Consider the following 17,589-nt stretch of genomic DNA (forward strand, 5'->3'; position numbering starts at 1 on the left):
CCACCAATTGTGCAAGTTCTCCCACTTAAAAAGATGAGAGAGGCCTGTAATTTACATCATAGGTAGACCTCAACTATGAGAGACAAAATGAGAAAACAAATCCTGAAACAAATCCTGAAAATCACATTCTCTGATTTGGAAAGAATTTTTTTTTTCAAATTTTGGTGGAAAATTAAGTATTTGGTCAATTACACACAAGCAAGATTTCTGTCTCTCACAGACCTGTAACTTCTTCTTTAAGAGGCTCCTCTGTCCTCCACTCATTACCTGTAGTACTGGCACCTGCTTGAACTTATCAGTATAAAAGACACCTGTCCGCAACCTCAAACTGTCACACTCCAAACTCCACTATGGTGAAGACCAAAGAGCTGTCGAAGGACACCAGAAACAAAATTCTAGCCCTGCACCAGGCTGGGAAGACTGAATCTGCAATAGGCAAGCAGCTTGGTGTGAAGACATCAACTGTGAGAGCAATAATTAGAAAATGGAAGACATACACGACCACTGATAATCTCCCTCGATCTGGGGCTCCACACAAGATCTCACCCCCCCGTGTGGTCAAAATGATCTCAAGAACGGTGAGCAAAAATCCCACATCCAACATTACACAGGCTACCATGAGTAACACATTACACTGCAAGGGACTCAGATCCTGCAGTGCCAGACGTGTCCCCCTGCCTAAGCCACTACATATCCGGGCCTGTCTGAAGTTTGCAAGAGAGCATTTGGAAAATCCAGAAGAGTATTGGGAGAATGTCAGATGAAACCAAAGTAGATCTGTTTGGTAGAAAGACAACTTGTCGTGTTTGGAGGAGAAAGAATGCGAAGTTGCATCCAAAGAACACCATACCTACTGTGAAGCATGGGGGTGGCAACATCATGCTTTGGGGCTGTTTCTCTGCCTAGGGACCAGGATGACTGATCCGTATAGATGAAAAAATGAATGGGGCCATGTATCGTGAGATTTTGAGTGCAAACCTCCTTCCATCAGCAAGGGCATTGAAGATGAAACGTGGCTGGGTCTTTCAGCATAACAATAATCGCAAGCACACCGCCAGGGCAATGAAGTAGTGGCTTCGTAAGAAGCATTTCAAGGTCCTGGAGTGGCCTACCCAGTCTCCAGATCTAAACCCTATAGAAAACCTTTGGAGGGAGTTGAAAGTCCGTGTTGCCCAGCGACAGCCCCAAACCATCACTGCTCTAGAGGAGATCGGCATGGAGAAATGGGCCAACATACCAGCAACAGTGTGTGCCAACCTTGTGAAGACTTACAGAAAACGTTTTAACCCTGTCATTTCCAACAAAGGATATATAACAAAGTATTGAGATGAACTTTTGTAATTGACAAATACTTATTTTCCACCAAAATTTGAAAAAAAAATTCTTTCCAAATCCGACAATGTGATTTTCATGATTTGTTTTCTCATTTTGTCTCTCATAGTTGAGGTCTATCTATGATGTCAATTGCAGGCTTCTCTCATCTTTTTAAGTGGGAGAACTTGCACAATTGGTGGCTGACTAAATACTTTTTTCCCCACTGTATGTAACATCGTGGAGATTCATCTGTATAGCCACCCTGTAAATGCACATTAGATGGCTATCACCTGATAACCATCTAAGTCCACACAAAGGAGCTTGCTCGGCCGAGCGCTTCTATGCTCTCTATAAGAAAGGCTCTGACCGGTATCTCCTGGTGAACAATGCGATTGGACATTTCTGATTTTGTACTGCCAATCAACATCATCCCCTACAATCAGTCGGCCAGTGCCCCCATACACATGAGACTGTTGGCTGTATTCATCAGGTTTGGCCAACGTTAGTCTAACGTGTATGGGGTTAGGACCAACAAGTAGAGCTAATTTGTGATAAATACTGTAACGGAGTTGCACCCTGAATGCGCAATATATCCACCAAGACCAACAAAATGGTACAATTAAAGTCTCAGAAAAATGTTTTACTTTATTGATATGAAAAATAAATAGCAAAATAAGAATAAAAAGCAGATGTAGGGCCACACTTGCAGATATAGGATATTGCTTTTTAGCTTGTAATATATGCCTCTCAGTGCCTATTGTGTAGATCACAATGAAAAATGCAAAATAAAGTATTTAGTTTAAAGCGCTTAAATCATATGATGATGAGAAGACCTGGTTGCAGTGTGGCCTTGGCACCCTAACGCGCATTTCAACCTAGCTTTGTCAGGGTACGTATCACAAAAGGAGCAGGAAGGTGAGTATATATAGGTAAATATAATCGGTCCACAACTAATAGAAAGCCGGTGATACATCATGTACAGTCATGGCCGAAAATGTTGGCACCCTTGAAATTGTTCCAGAAAATCAAATATTTTTCCTAGAAAATTATTGCAATTACACGTTTTGTTATACACATGTTTATTTCCTTTGTGTGTATTGGAACAACACAAAAAAAAATTGAAGAAATTGGGCATAATTTCACACAAAACCCCAAAAATTGGCCAGACAAAATTGTTGGCAGTTTTCCAAAATTGTGGATAAACAACTTTCTTTCAAGCATGTGATGCTCGTTCAAACTCACCCGTGGCAAGTAACAGGTGAGGGCAATATGAAAATCACACCTGAAAAAAGATAAAAAGATAAGTTGACTCAATCTTTGCATCGTGTTTCTGTGTGTGCCACACTAAGCATGGAGAATAGAAAGAGAAGAGAACTGTCTGGGGACTTGAGAACCAAAATTGTTGAACAATATCAACAAAATCCAGGTTACAAGTCCATCTCCAGTGATCTTGATATTCCTTTGTCCACAGTGCACAACATAATCAAGAAGTTTACAACCCATGGCACGGTGGCTAATCTCGCTGGACATGAATGGCAAAGAAAAATTGATGAAAGGTTGCAACGCAGGATAGTCCAGATGGTGGATAAGCAGCTCCAATCAGGTTCACAGAAAATACGGCTGTGCTTCAGGCCCAGGGTGCATCAAATGTCAGCAACATTTGAATGAAATGAAACGATATGACAGGAGACCCATGAAGACCCCACTGCTGACACAGACTAGACTGTAGTTTGCCAAAATGCACATGAGTAAGCCAAAATCCTTCTGGGAAAGCGTCTTGTGGACAGATGAGACCAAGATAGAGCTTTTTGGTAAAGCACATCATTCTGCTGTTTATCGAAAATGGAATGATGCATACAATGAAAAGCACACCGTACCTACAGTCAAAATATAGTGGAGGTTCAAAGATGTTTTGGGGTTGTTTTGCTGCCTCTGGCAGTGGGTGCCTTGATTGTATGCAAGGCATCAGGAAATCTGAATATTACCAAAGGATTTGGGGTTGCAATGTAGTGCCCAGTGTCAGAAAGCTTGTTTTGTGTCCCAAGTCATGGGTCTTCCAGCAGGACAATGACCCCAAACATACTTCAGGAAGCACCCCGAATGGATGGAAACAAAGTGCTGGAGATTTTTGAAGTGGCCAGCAATGAGTCTTGATATACAGTATATCCCGTTGAACACCTGGAGAGAGAGACCTGGTGCATTGCGAGACCTGGAGCAGTTTTCTAAAAAAGAGTGCTTCAAAATTCCAGTGGAGATGCGTAAGAAGCTTGTTGATGGTTATAGGAAGCGATTGATTGCAGTAAATTATTCCTAAGGGTGTGCAACCAAACATTAAGTTGTGGGTGCCAACAATTTTATCTGGCCCATTTTTGGGGTTTTGTGTGAAATTATGTCCAATTTGCCTTTTCTTCTCTATTTTTATGTTGTTCCAATACACACAAAGGAAATAAATATGTATAACAAAACATGTGTAATTGCAATAATTTTGTGGGAGAAATACTTCATTTTGTGGAACAATTTCAAGGGTGCCAACACTTCCGGCCATGACTGTATATGCTTAAACAGCCAATCATATGGGGCATTTATCTCATTCACAATGAGGCAACCTACTGTGTACATACTATAAACATATAGCAAATCAGCCAGTAGGGGAACTTGTAAAGGCCACATGTACACACCCCAAAATAACCCTTAGCCAATGAGGACATCCGACATCACGAGTGTGTCATAGATGTGGTGTATGCTAGGTATTGAGACTACATAGGCTTTGCATGCCCCGTCCGAATCCTCGCCAGCGGGGAACTTCCACCCACCGGGACTCTGATCAGGGCATGCAGTGTCACCTAGGGAACGAGGACGCCGATATCAATAGGTTTGGTCAACATTACTCTATTGAGTATGGGGGCCTTAAACATTTTCACCATAGTGGCTGATATGTAACAAATTCTGGTTAAAGGGATATTCCAACGTCATCTCTGGGACCCACACCTGTATCTACATCTTGTAGATGCTTTGAATCGAGAATTGGCCAACCAATGGTGGATATGCTATAAAAGTCCAAGCTGGAACTAAATCTTTAAGGCCTATGTAAAAATTATGTGTCGTTGGATTATTTTGACAGAATTTTTGTGGACCTTTTCTCTTGAAAGGTTTTTAAGCTGTTTTTTTTTTTTTTTTAAGTAGGTAGGGATCCTGCCAGACTATAAGAGATGACATTCTGATGCCCTGATCACCAGTTACCTGACCCTTCTGCCAACTAGTGGCCTCAGCGGTCAGGTCAATGGCAGATGGGACGTCAGCATGCCCGGTTTTAAGATTAGGCTTTAAGGTTTTATTATTAGTAAAATACCTTCTGAATGACTTGCATATATTTTATAGCCACTTTCCATGGCCTCCATCTTCTCCAAAAACAACATGCCAAGTTGTTCATATCCAGTGCAACCACGCATCCGTTTTCGTGGCAGGTAATTAATATTGTTACTATATTTTTAATTGTATATTTTCCATTAATTTACTTAGAGCCTATAGTCTGGATTCCTGTACTGCCTGTTGAGCTGAAGCCTGTGCTCCTTATTGTGCGAAATATATCTACACACAATTCCTGTTAATGACAAAGCAAAATCTGTTGAATTTTATTCAAATTTATTAAAAAAAAAAGTAAATATATTACATTTACACCCACATTGAGACCCTTTATATCCACATGAATATTTCCACTGTGGACTTTCGGTCCCGAATATATTGACAGATCTGCATATCATACCTATGTGGACATACCCTTAAGACACCTTCACACAATCGCGATTTTAGGACTGACTCTTGACCAAACTCACTGGCCTCATATATGCCTATGAGGCTGTTGTGGTCAGGTTCATGAATCGCAGTCTGTACATGGACCATGAAACTCAGACGTGTGAAACTGACCTTACTGATTTGGCTTGAGAAGACGCATTTTGCAGCATTTAAGTTTTCTTAGATGTGATGTTACAGGCTTTCCAGACCTGTATTTTGGGGATTTTCACCTAGTCTTATTTGCAGAACTTTTCATATCAGGAGGTAGAGAGCATTGATTCTTGGTTTGAAATGATTGGGTTCCATTTCAGCTGGGCCACTCAAGGGCCTCTTTAGATTTCTTATTGTCACAATCCAAACAGCTTCTTTTATGCTTTTTACTGAGGAATACCTTCTGTCTGACACTCTGCTATAAAAAGCCTGATTAATGAAGCATTGTAGAAGTGGTTATCATCAGGGCTATGGAGTCTGTAAGCCAAACCTACAACTCCTCAATTTCCATGACTCCATCTCCCTCATACACGGCTCATGTTTAAGTGATAAATTTACTGTAGCACAGATTCATCTCAGCTAAAAGTCTAGACCCTTAGATCAGGAATAGGACAGACATTTATAGGACATTTCATAACTTTCCCAAATTCTTATGAAAAAATATTCTCCACAAACTGCATTGAACTACTGTACCCAATTTATTATATATTTTAGGAGTTGGAGTCGGTCCATTTTATACCGACTTTGATTCCGACTCCACCAAAATGGACACCGACTCCACAGCCCTGGTTGTCATCTTGCCTCTAACCTCAATAATGAACCTCTGGAACTCCATCAGTCACCAACTGGTTCTATTGGGACAGCCGGCTCCAGAGTTGGTCTCTGTGATTCTGGACTTCTTCCTATTAAAAATGATTGAGGCCATGGCTACTTTTGGACCTTTAAAGCTGGAGCAGATTTTTGTAATCGTACCAAGATCTAGTATAGAATCCTGTATTACACTGTGTGCACAATTATTAGGCAATTTGTATTTTGCATTTTGGTGGAGGTGGAGTCGGAGCCTGTATGAAATGGCCCGACTCCGACGCCTAAAATATATAATAAATTGGGTTCAGTAGCTCAATGCAGGATGTGCTGTAAATGTTTTCATAAGAATTTGGGAAAGTTATGAAATGTCCTATAAATGTATGTTCTGTTCCTGATTTAAGGATCTCTGCTTTTAGTTGAGATGAATCTGTGCTGCACTTTATGTACACGCTCAGTAGTGAGGAGTAGTAGTGAGTAGTGTGGAGTCGGAGTCATAGAGTCGGAAGTCAGGGAAATTCAGGAGTCGGAGGGTAGGCTTACTGACTGCACAGCCCTGTGAACAACAGCGCTGTTGGTTATTCAATATGTTAATGAACCTGAAAACTGAATATTTCACCCCTTCTTCGAACAGCCTGTTTTCACCTTCCTGACCAAGCCAAAGTTTAAGCGGCTCCTTAGTTGTGGGGTTTCGGTGGTCTCTTTCACATCCCCAAAAGTTATAATATTGAAATTTCCACACTGACCAATAAGCCTAATATTAACCCCTTTACCCCCCAAGATTGTTTTCACCTTCATGACCAGGCCAAATTTTACAATTCTGACCAGTGTCACTTTATGAGGTAATTACTCTGGAACGCTTCAACAGATCCCACTGAATCTGAGATTGTTTTTTCGTGACATATTGTACTTCATGATAGTGGTAAAATTTATTCGATACGACTTGCGTTTATTTGTGAAAAAATTGGGAATTTGGAGAAAATTTTCAACTTTTAATTTTTATGCCCTCAAATCAAAGAGTCACACAAAATAGTTAATAAATAGCATTTCCCACATCTGTACTTTACATCAGCACAATTTTTGAAGCATAATTTTTTTTAAAATTAAGAAGTTATAAGGGTTAAAAGTTGACCAGCTATTTCTCATTTTTCCAGCACAAAATACAAAACCATTTTTTTTTAGGGACTTTGGGGGTCCTTTATGACAGAAAATACACAAAAGTGACACCATTCTAAAATGTGCACACCTCAAGATGCTCAAAACCACATTCAAGATATTTATTAACCCTTCAGGTGCTTAACAGGAATTAATGGAATGTGGAAGGAAAAAAATAACATTTAACTTTTTTTCACAAAAATTTTACTTTAGCCCCACATTTTTTTATTTTCACAAGGGTAACAGGAGAAAATGGACACCAAAATTTGTTGTGCAATCTCTCCTGAGCATGCCAATACCCCGGTATGTGGGGGAAAAACACTGTTTGGGTGCACGGCAGGGCTTGGAAGGGAAAGAGTACAATTTGACTTTTTGAATGTAAAATTTTCTGGAATAATTTGCGGACGCCATGTCGTGTTTGGAGAGCCCCTGATGTGTCTCAGAAGTGGAAACCGCTCACAAGTGACACCATTTTGGAAACTAGACCCCTCAGGGAACTTATCTAGATATGTGGTCAGCACCTTGAACCCCCAGGTGCTTCACAGAAGTTTATAATGTTGAGCCGTGAAAATAAAAAAATGTTCCCACAAAAATGTTTTTTAGCCCCAAATTTTGCATTTCCATAGGGGTAACAGTTAGTGATTCGTGAACTTGCTCGGATAAGGTGTTATCCAAGCATGCTCGGGTGCTAACCGAGTAGCTTCGACATTCTCGAATACTATGTTCGAGTCACTGCGGCTGCATGTCTCGCAGCTGTTAGACAGCCGCAACACATGCAGGGATTGCCTAACAGGCAATCCTTGCATGTGTTGCGACTGTCTAACAGCCGTGAGACATGCAGCCGCAGCGGCTCGAACATAGTATTTGAGCATGCTGAAGACACTCGGTTAGCACTTGAGCGTGGCCGGATAACACCTTATCCAAGCACGTTCGCGCATCACTAGTAACCGGAGAAAATGGACCCGAAAATTTGTTATGCAATTTATCCTGAGTATGAAACATACCCCATATGTGGGGAAAAACTACTGTTTGGGCACACGGCAGGTCTCGGAAATGAAGGAGTGACACTTTGGAATGCAGACTTTGATGGAATGGTCTGCAGGTATCATGTCGCGTTTGGAGTACCCCTGATGTGCCTAAACAGTGGAAAACCCCACAAGTGATACCACTTTGGAAACTAGACCCCTCAGGGAACTTATCTAGATTAGTGGTGAGCACATTGAACCCCCAGGTGCTTCACAGAAGTTTATAACATTGAGCCGTAAAAATAAAATTTTCACATTTTTCCAACAAAAATGTTTTTCAGCCCCCAATTTTGCATTTTCATAAGGGTAACAGGAGAAAATGGACCCCAATATTTGTTGTGCAATTTCTCTGGAGTAAGCCGATACCACATATGTGGTTGAAAACTACTTTTGAGGCACAGTGCAAAGCTCAGAAGGGAAGATGCGCCATATTGGAGTTCAGATTTTGCTGGACTGGTTTGCAGATGCCATGTCACAATGGCAAAGCCCCTGAGGTGCCAGAACAGCAGAACCCTTCCCCATAAGAGACCCCATTTTAAAAACTACACCTCTCAATTAATTCATCTAGGGATGCAGTGGTCATATTGACACCACAGGTGTGTCACAGAATTTTATGCCATTGGACAGTGAATAAAAAAATAGTTACATTTTTACCACAAAAATTTTGTTTTCGCCCCATATTTTCAATTTTCACACTGGAAATGGGTGAAAATGGCACAAAAATTTGTCTCACAATTTCTGCTGAACGTAGAAATACCCCATATGTGGCTGTACAGTACTACTTAGCCATACGGTGAGACTCTGGAGGGACGGAGCGCTGTTTGCCTCCTGGAGCACAGATTTTTCTAGAATAGTTTGTGGACTCCATATACAGAGCCCCTAAGTGCTAAAAAAGCAGAATCCCCCTCAAGTGACCACATTCTGGAAATGATACCTTTTTGGGAATTTATATACAGGTGTAGTGACGATTTTGACTCAATGCGTGTTTTCCAGAAACAAGCAGCAGTGGGTGTTGTTGCATGAAAATTGCAAACTGCCATTGTAATGACCAGTACGTTGTAATGATCAGTACGTTGTAGTGCCCAGTTCATGTTTCTGGAGACATGCACCTGTAAATTAGGCAGACTCTCATCACTACAGAAATGCCAAACATGTGGACTCTTAACTACGGTTTAGGCACACTGTGGGGCTCAGAAGGGAGAGGAGCATTTGGATTTGGGAGCTCAGAATTTGCTGAATTTGTTTTGGGTGAGGAGCCATTTAGCTTTTCCAGAGCCTTTGTGTTACTAGTAACATGGAAGCCCCCTATATTTCTGCTAACAGATGACGGACCTGAGTGGGGGCTTGCTTTTTTGTGAATTGATTTGAAGCTTTTATTAGGAACATTTTACATAACATTTTAGATCACATTTATCCTGCACTCTACGCTGAGTACTTATATTGGGGTTTCCATCCAAATCTCTGAGTGATGTGATTCAGATGAAACCCCCAAGGGTTCCATTCACAATAATAAGGCAGCAGAGTTACTCTGGACTCCGTTTGGCCTTTTTTTCAGAGGTGCACAAAACTGTGGCCGACGGTACTTTTATGCACGCCAGACAGACACCACCGGTTCACAGGTCAGACTGCGACCACAGTGCCTCCATCTGCATCATTATAAGGAATCTTCCACCGGGGATTCTGTCTAAATTACGTATTTCAGAGATTTACATGGAAACCCTGGTGTTAGTGCTCAGCGCAGAGTGCGGGATAAATGTGAGCCGAGGCAGAATGAACAATAAACTGCTGGTGAAGAATTATTTTTTACGCTGTTCCTCGTGCGATATAAGTGATTAGTCTACTTTATTCTTCAGGTCGGTGCAATTACAGCGATACCAGATTTATATAGTTTTTTATGTGTGGCTGCTGTCACACACTAAAAGACGCTTTTTTTTTTGCAAAAACAATGCATCACCATATTTTGAGAGTTATAATTTTTCCATATTACGGCCGACAGAGTCATGTAAGGGCTGTTTTTTGCAGGACGAGTTGATATTTTTATTTGTACCATTTTCGGACACATAACATTTTTTCATCGCTTTCTATTCCGATTTTTGGGAGGCAGAATGAACAAAAACTGGCAATTCAGGAATTGTTTTTGTTATGCCGTTCCGCGTGCGGTAAAATTGATAAGAAAAAGCTTTATTCTTCAGGTCAGTACGATTACAGCGACACCACATTTATATAGTTTTTATGTTTTGACGCTTTTACACAGTAAAAACTATTTTACAGAAAAAATTATTATTTTTGCATCGCTTTATTCTTAGAGCTATAACTTTATTTTTCCGCTGATGGAGCTGTATGGTGGCTTGTTTTTTGCGCGACAAGATGACGTTTTCAGCAATACTATTTTTATTTACATTTGTCTTTTTAATTGCGTTTTATTCCAGTTTTTGTTCGGCGGGATGATGGTAAAGCATCATTTTTTGCCTCTTTTTTTTTTTTTACCGTGTTCACTGAAGGGGTTAACTATTTTTATAGGGCATGTCGTACCGGACTCGGCGATACCAAACGTGTCCGTTTTGGGGGGGTTTTCTTTTCAGAAAAATATTTATTTATGGGTACAATATATTTTTATTTCTTTTTTTATAATTTTGTGATTTTATTTCTTTTTTTTATTTTTAAAAATGTATTTATTTTTTTTTTTACTTAGTCCCACTATGGGACTTTCACTTTTAGCACTCTGATAACTGTTAAAAGGCATAGCAGTGCTGGAGCATTGCTATGCCTTATAACTGTCAGTGCTGCACTGACTCAGGTTTGATCATGCACTGTGCATGATCTAACCAACTTGACGACAACGAGTCACCCTAGCAACGATCGCCCCCCCCGCGACTTTATGCGGGGTCGCCGATCCACGAGTAGAGGGGCTCTCCTCCTGCCTGCTAAATACTGCGATCACTAGCAATCGCAGCATTTAGGGGGTTAAAGTTCCGGGAGTGGTGCTTGCACCGCTCCTGGCACTTAATGCCGAGTGTCAGTTGTCAGCATTAGCCGACACCTGGCGGCGATTGCGCACACAACCTCTGCTTGCAAAATCGCCATGACATACCCAGTACATCATAGGTTGGTAAGTACCTACTGACTAAGACGTATTGGGTACATCTAAGCTCGGGAAGGGGTTAAAGCGTAACAATCGTTTTAATTTTTACTTTATAAATCAATAGCACACATGAAAATAAGCAACTTTGTAATATGTCTTATCAGAGAATCTCTCTCTGCCAGAATTGATCAGTCATTGATTGTTACTAATAAGATTCTATCTAGATAGGAGGAGGTGAGAGGAGCACTACCTCTAGCTCCTCCCTCCTCCTGTCTACATAGAATTTTATCAGCACGAACTGCCATCTCCTATCTCAATAATGGGAAAGTCTGTCTGCACTGAATACAGATTTTACCTCAGAATTAAGAATTTTGATAATGACTGACCAATTCTGGCAGAGAAATAAGCAGATTACTCTGATAAGATTTATTACAAAGTTACTTATTTTCATGTGTACTATTCATTTATTAAATGAAAATGAAAACGACGGTTACGCTTTAACCCCTTTCCGGCCCAAGGCGTACTAATACGTATCTCGGCCCTGAGCCTTACGGGCCAGATACGTATTAGTTCGCCTTGGCGATTTCCCCCGCACACAAGCTGATGGTCACAGCTGACACCCGATGCTATGTGCAGGGAGCGGTCCCGCACCGCTCCCTGCACATTAACCCCTGAAATGCTGCGATCAAAATCGATCGCAGCATTCCGGTGGCAAGAGGAGGTAAGGGCGATACTTATCTTCTCTGCCGGCGTCCCGCGGCGTCTGAGTCCGGTCCCAGATGTTGTCATGGTGACCCGATGTCATCATGACAACTTCTGGGTCACCAGGAGGCAAGAAGTCACTTTGATCATGCGCAGTGCGCAACCAAAGTAACATCTCCCTGTGCAGCGCTGACAGGCTGCATAGCACAGGAATGGTTCTGCATTCCTGTGCTATACAGCTGATCAGGCTGCAAAAAGTGAAAGTCCCATAGTGGGACAAAGTGTAAAAGTAATAAAAATGTCAGAAAGTGAAAAAAAAAAAAAAAAAAATTGTAAAAATATATATATAAATAAATCTTATGAAAAAAAAAATAATAAACCAATAAAAGTACACATACTTGATATTGCAGTGTTGGGAAAGACCTGACCTATAAAACTCTTCCACTAGTTAACCCCTTTAGTGAACACGGTAAAAAAATAAAATAAAAAACGAAACTTAAAGCAATGTTTTATCATCATACCGCCAAACAAAAAATGGAATAAAACGCAATCAAAAAGACGAATGTAAATAAAAATGGTACTGCTGAAAATGTCATCTTGTCCCGCAAAAAACAAGCCGCCATACAGCTCCAACAGCCGAAAAATAAAAAAGTTATAGCTCTCAGAATAAAGCGATGAAAAACAATTCTTTTTTCTATAAAATAGTTTTTATTGTCTAAAAGCGCCAAAACATTAAAAAAAACAATATAAATGTGGTACCGCTGTAAACGTACTGACTCTAAGAATACCGCTGCATTATTAATTTTACCACACGTTGAACGCCATAAAAAAAAAAAGAAAAACAATTCCTGAATTGTTGGTTTTTGTTTAGTCTGCCTCCCGAAAATCGGAATAGAAAGCGATCAAAAAATATCACGTGCCCGAAAATGGTACCAATAAAAACGTCAACTTGTCCCGCAAAAAACAAGCTGTCACATGACTCTGTCAGCCGAAATATGGAAAAACTATAGCTCTCAAAATATGGCGATGCAAAAACTAATCTTTGCAAAAAAAAGGTTTTTTTTAGTGTGTGACAGCTGTCAATCATAAAAACCTGATATGAATCTAGTTTCGCTGTAATTACACCGACCCGAAGAATAAAGTTGTCTAATCACTTATACCGCACGAGGAACGGCGTAAAAAATAAACTCTAGGGTTAGGGTTGTGCTAGAGTTAGGGTTAGGGTTGGGCTAGGGTTAGGGTTGGGCTAGGGTTAGGGTTGGGCTAGGGTTAGGGTTGGGCTAATGTTAGGGTTGGGCTAGGGTTAGGGTTGGGCTAGGGTTAGGGTTTGGCTTGTGTTGGGTTGGGATTTTTTCAGAAGTAAAGAAAAAAAATGATGACGATATAGCGACTAATGTTGAGCGCAAGTGCTCGCTACTTGAGTTTGCATCGGGTGCTCAGGCATGCACCGAGTATAGCGGGTGCTCGAGTGGCATGCTCGAGTCTCCGCCCCAAATGTTTTTCAGCTGTTACACAGCCAAAAAAACCTCGTGGGGATTGCCTGCCATGCACGAGCGATCCACGCATGTTTTTTTTTGGATGTCTAATAACCATGAAACATGCGGGTGGGGACTCGAGCATGTCACTTGAGCACCCGCGATACTTTGTGCATACCTGAGTACCCGATGCAAACTCAAGTAGCGAGCACTTGCACTCAAGACTGATGACAGCTTGTTCAATATGATGACCTAATGCTATCAAATTCTGTGTCATACCTCTGGGTTCAAAATGTTCACTATACCACTTGATAAAATCCTTGAGGGGTCTAGTTTCCAAAATGGAGTCACTTGGGGGGTTTCCACTATTTAGGCACATCAGGGACTCCCCAAACGCAACATGGCGTCCACTAATTATTCAAGCAAATTTTGCGTTCAAAAAGTCAAATGGCACTCCTTGCCTTCCGAACCCTGCCGTCCGCCCAAACAGTAATTTTCCCCCACATATGGGGTATCGGCTTACTCAGGAAAAATTGGCCAACAAATTGCATGGTGCAATTTCTTCTGTTACCCTTATGAAAATGCAAAATTAGGGGCTGAAAAACATTTTTGTTGGAAAAATGTGAAAATTTTATTTTTACGGCTCAATGTTATAAACTTCTGTGAAGCACCTGGGGGTTCAAAGTGCCCACCACACTTCTAGATAAGTTCCCTTGGGGGGTCTAGTTTCCAAAATGGGGTCACTTGTCCGGGGTTTCTACTGTTTAGGCACATCAGGAGCTCTCCAAACGCAACATGGCGTCCTCTAGTTATTCAAGCAAATTTTACATTCAAAAAGTCAATTGACGCTCCTTCCCTTCGGAACCCTGCTCTGCACCCAAACAGTGGTTTTCCCGCACATATGGGGTATCCGCGTACTCAGGAGGAATTGCACAGCAAATTTTGGGGTTAATTTTTTAATGATACCCTTGCGAAAATAAAAAAAAAATATTGAGGTCTAAAGTAACATTTTTTGTGAAAAAAGTTAAATGTTCATTTTTTTCTTCCACATTCCAAAAATTCCTGTGAAGCACCTGAAGGGTTAATAAACTTCTTGAATGTGGTTTTGAGCACCTTGAGGGGTGCAGTTTTTAGAATGGTGTCACTTTTGGGTATTTTCTGTCATAAAGGACCCCCAAAGTCACGTCAAATGTTATGTGGTCCCTAAAAAAATGGTTTTGTAAATTTAGTTGTAAAAATTAGAAATCGCTGGTCAACTTTTAACCCTTATAGCTCCCTAACAAAAAAAATTGTGCTGATGTAAAGTAGACATGTGGGAAATGTTATTTATTAACTCTTTTGTGTGACATATCTCTCTGATTTAAGGGCATGGAAATTCAAAGTTTGAAAATTGCGAAATTTTCAAAATTTTTGCCAAATTTCATTTTTTTTCACAAATAAAAGTGATGTCGAAGAAATTTTACCACTATCATGAAGTACAATATGTCACACAAAACAGTCTAAGAATCATCGGGATCTGTTGAAGCGTTCCAGAATAATTAACTCATAAAGTGACAGTGGTCAGAATTGTTAAAATTGGCCCTGTCATTAACGTGCAAGCCACCCTCGGGGGTAAAGGGATTAAGAAAGTAAAAGTGAGGTTTTATCTTAGGCGAATATTTGTGCAGAATTATTGGGCAACTAAATGAAAAACATAAATGTTTCCATCTCAATTGTTTATATTCATCTATTAGGGCTCATGCAAACAGCCATATTTTCGATCATAGATTAACTAAAAGGGAATCTGTCACCAGGTTTTTGACACCTAATCAAAAAGTAGCATAATGTAAAGACCCTGTTTCTAGCGATGTGTCACTTATTGGGCTGCTTGCTGTAGTTCTGATAAAATCACTTTTATCAGCATGAGATTATCACTAGAGAGCTAGTAAACATACTGCCATTTAGTTATCTATATTCTAGAGATCTGTATAACCCAGCCCCCACCACTGATTGGCAGCTTTCTGCCTATGCACAGTGTACAAAGAAGCTGCCAATCAGTGGAGTGGGAGTGGGCAGGGTTATACAGAGCTCAGTTTTGGCAGATCGGCAGCAAATAAAACAGTGATTTTATTAAAACAGGAGCAAGCAGCCCAGTAAGTGATACATTCTTGGAGTCAAGGTTTCTGTCCTTAAATAATGCTGTTCTCAGATGGTGCTGCAAAAACCTGGTGACAGATTCTCTTTAATATTTTGGATTTTGGGACCTTGTAAAGATAGGATAGAACTGTGTTTTACCAAATCATGTCCAATCAGGACGTTCACATAGATCATGGTTAATTGAAACGGGTTGCAAAAAGAGCTCAATTCTGAATGTCATAGCGAAAGGTCAGGATACTTATGTAGATGTGATATTTCAACTTTTATTTTTAATCGCAGATTTCTACAAAGTGGATCTCATTTTGCCATTATGGGATATTGTGTCTAGATTGCTTGAGAATAAATATTATCCATTTTTATAATAAAGCTGCTTAGTTACAAAAATGTGGAAATAAGTTATTGTATTACTTTGCAGGGAGATATAACAAATATTCAAGGAATCTGCCCCAGACCCCGTGGGTTATTGATGGCGAGAGGAAGATGGAGTCCTCAGTGGAAGAGTTAATCACTGAACAGCTTATGGCAGTGTTTAAAGCTGACAGTAAGTGTACAATGCCCATAAACTAGGGAGGTGTCTCAGTTTTGCTCTATTTTCAAGATAAGTTTGTGAAAAGATGGCTATTTATATAAGAGGCTGAAACGCGGGCAGACCCAGTTCTGCTTACAGCCGCCACGCTGTATGCTGTGAGCTCCGTACGTTACCAGCACAAGGCTGTATTCACATCTGCAGCGGAGGCTCCATTGCTAGGAAATTCCGTCATATATTCTAAATGAAAATGCTTTTTGTGGAATTATGAATTATTTTGTTATACCACGTTCTGTCTTTGTATTTTTAAGGTTTTAACTTCTCGTCTTCCGGAAGAGAAGACGTGGACGTCAGGACCCTTGGGAGAGGTTTGTAAAAATGTATGTTCATATTAAAAAGCATCTGGCGCAAGTAAAGAGCTGAATCTACTGAACTCTTGTGTCTTTCAGGAAGGCCATTTGCGATTGAACTTGTAAATCCTCACAGAGTCCAGTTGGCAGAGAAAGACATGAAAGATCTTCAGCAGGTGATTATGCCATTCTCCATATATATGTGTATGTATATATATATATGTGTGTGTGTGTGTGTGTGTGTGTGTGTATGTATATATATATATATATATATATATATATATATATATATATATATATATATATATATACACAGTTATATACAGTGCTGGCCAAAAGTATTGGCACCCCTGCAATTCTGTCAGATAATACTCAGTTTCTTCCTGAAAATGATTGCAATCACAAATTCTTTGGTATTATTCTCTTAATTTCATTTGTCTTCAATGAAAAAAACACAAAAAGAATTGTCCTAAAGCCAAATTGGATATAATTCCACACCAAACCTAAAAAAGGGGTGGACAAAAGTATTGGCACCCTTTGAAAAATCATGTGATGCTTCTCTAATTCGTGTAATTAACAGCACCTGTAACTTACCTGTGGCACCTAACAGGTGTTGGCAATAACTAAATCACACTTGCAGCCAGTTAACATGGATTAAAGTTGACTCAACCTCTGTCCTGTGTCCTTGTGTGTACCACATTGAGCATGGAGAAAAGAAAGAAGACCAAAGAACTGTCTGAGGACTTGAGAAACCAAATTGTGAGGAAGCATGAGCAATCTCAAGGCTACAAGTCCATCTCCAAAGACCTGAATGTTCCTGTGTCTTCCATGCGCAGTGTCATCAAGAAGTTTAAAGCCCATGGCACTGTGGCTAACCTCCCTAGATGTGGACGGAAAAGAAAAATTGACGAGAGATTTCAACGCAAGATTGTGCGGATGGTGGATAAAGAACCTCGACTAACATCCAAACAAGTTCAAGCTGCCCTGCAGTCCGAGGGTACAACAGTGTCAACCCGTACTATCCGTCGACATCTGAATGAAAAGGGACTGTATGGTAGGATACCGTGAAAGACCCCACTTCTTACCCCGAGACATAAAAAAGCCAGGCTGGAGTTTGCCAAAACTTACCTGAGAAAGCCTAAAATGTTTTGGAAGAATGTTCTCTGGTCAGATGAGACAAAAGTAGAGCTTTTTGGGAAAAAGCATCAACATAGAGTGTACAGGAAAAAAAAAGAGA

General features: G+C 40.4%; 1 protein-coding gene across 4 annotated transcripts in view; it reads left to right on the top strand.

Annotated features, from left to right (window-relative positions):
* Nucleotides 1–17,589, top strand: part of PUS10 (pseudouridine synthase 10) — a 94,883-nt gene that overhangs the window by 62,061 nt on the left and 15,233 nt on the right. For all 4 annotated transcript variants that reach the window (XM_073672382.1, XM_073672378.1, XM_073672379.1 and 1 more), the window contains 4 exons: nucleotides 4,693–4,778; nucleotides 15,892–16,017; nucleotides 16,314–16,370; nucleotides 16,452–16,528. In XM_073672382.1, coding sequence (XP_073528483.1) covers nucleotides 4,693–4,778; nucleotides 15,892–16,017; nucleotides 16,314–16,370; nucleotides 16,452–16,528 — 346 coding nt within the window. The remainder of the gene's footprint in view (nucleotides 1–4,692; nucleotides 4,779–15,891; nucleotides 16,018–16,313; nucleotides 16,371–16,451; nucleotides 16,529–17,589) is intronic.

The sequence above is a fragment of the Phyllobates terribilis genome, unplaced genomic scaffold (assembly GCF_046119375.1).
Source record: "Phyllobates terribilis strain yellow unplaced genomic scaffold, ASM4611937v1 Scaffold_3__8_contigs__length_932513732, whole genome shotgun sequence".
Lineage (NCBI taxonomy): Eukaryota > Metazoa > Chordata > Amphibia > Anura > Dendrobatidae > Phyllobates > Phyllobates terribilis.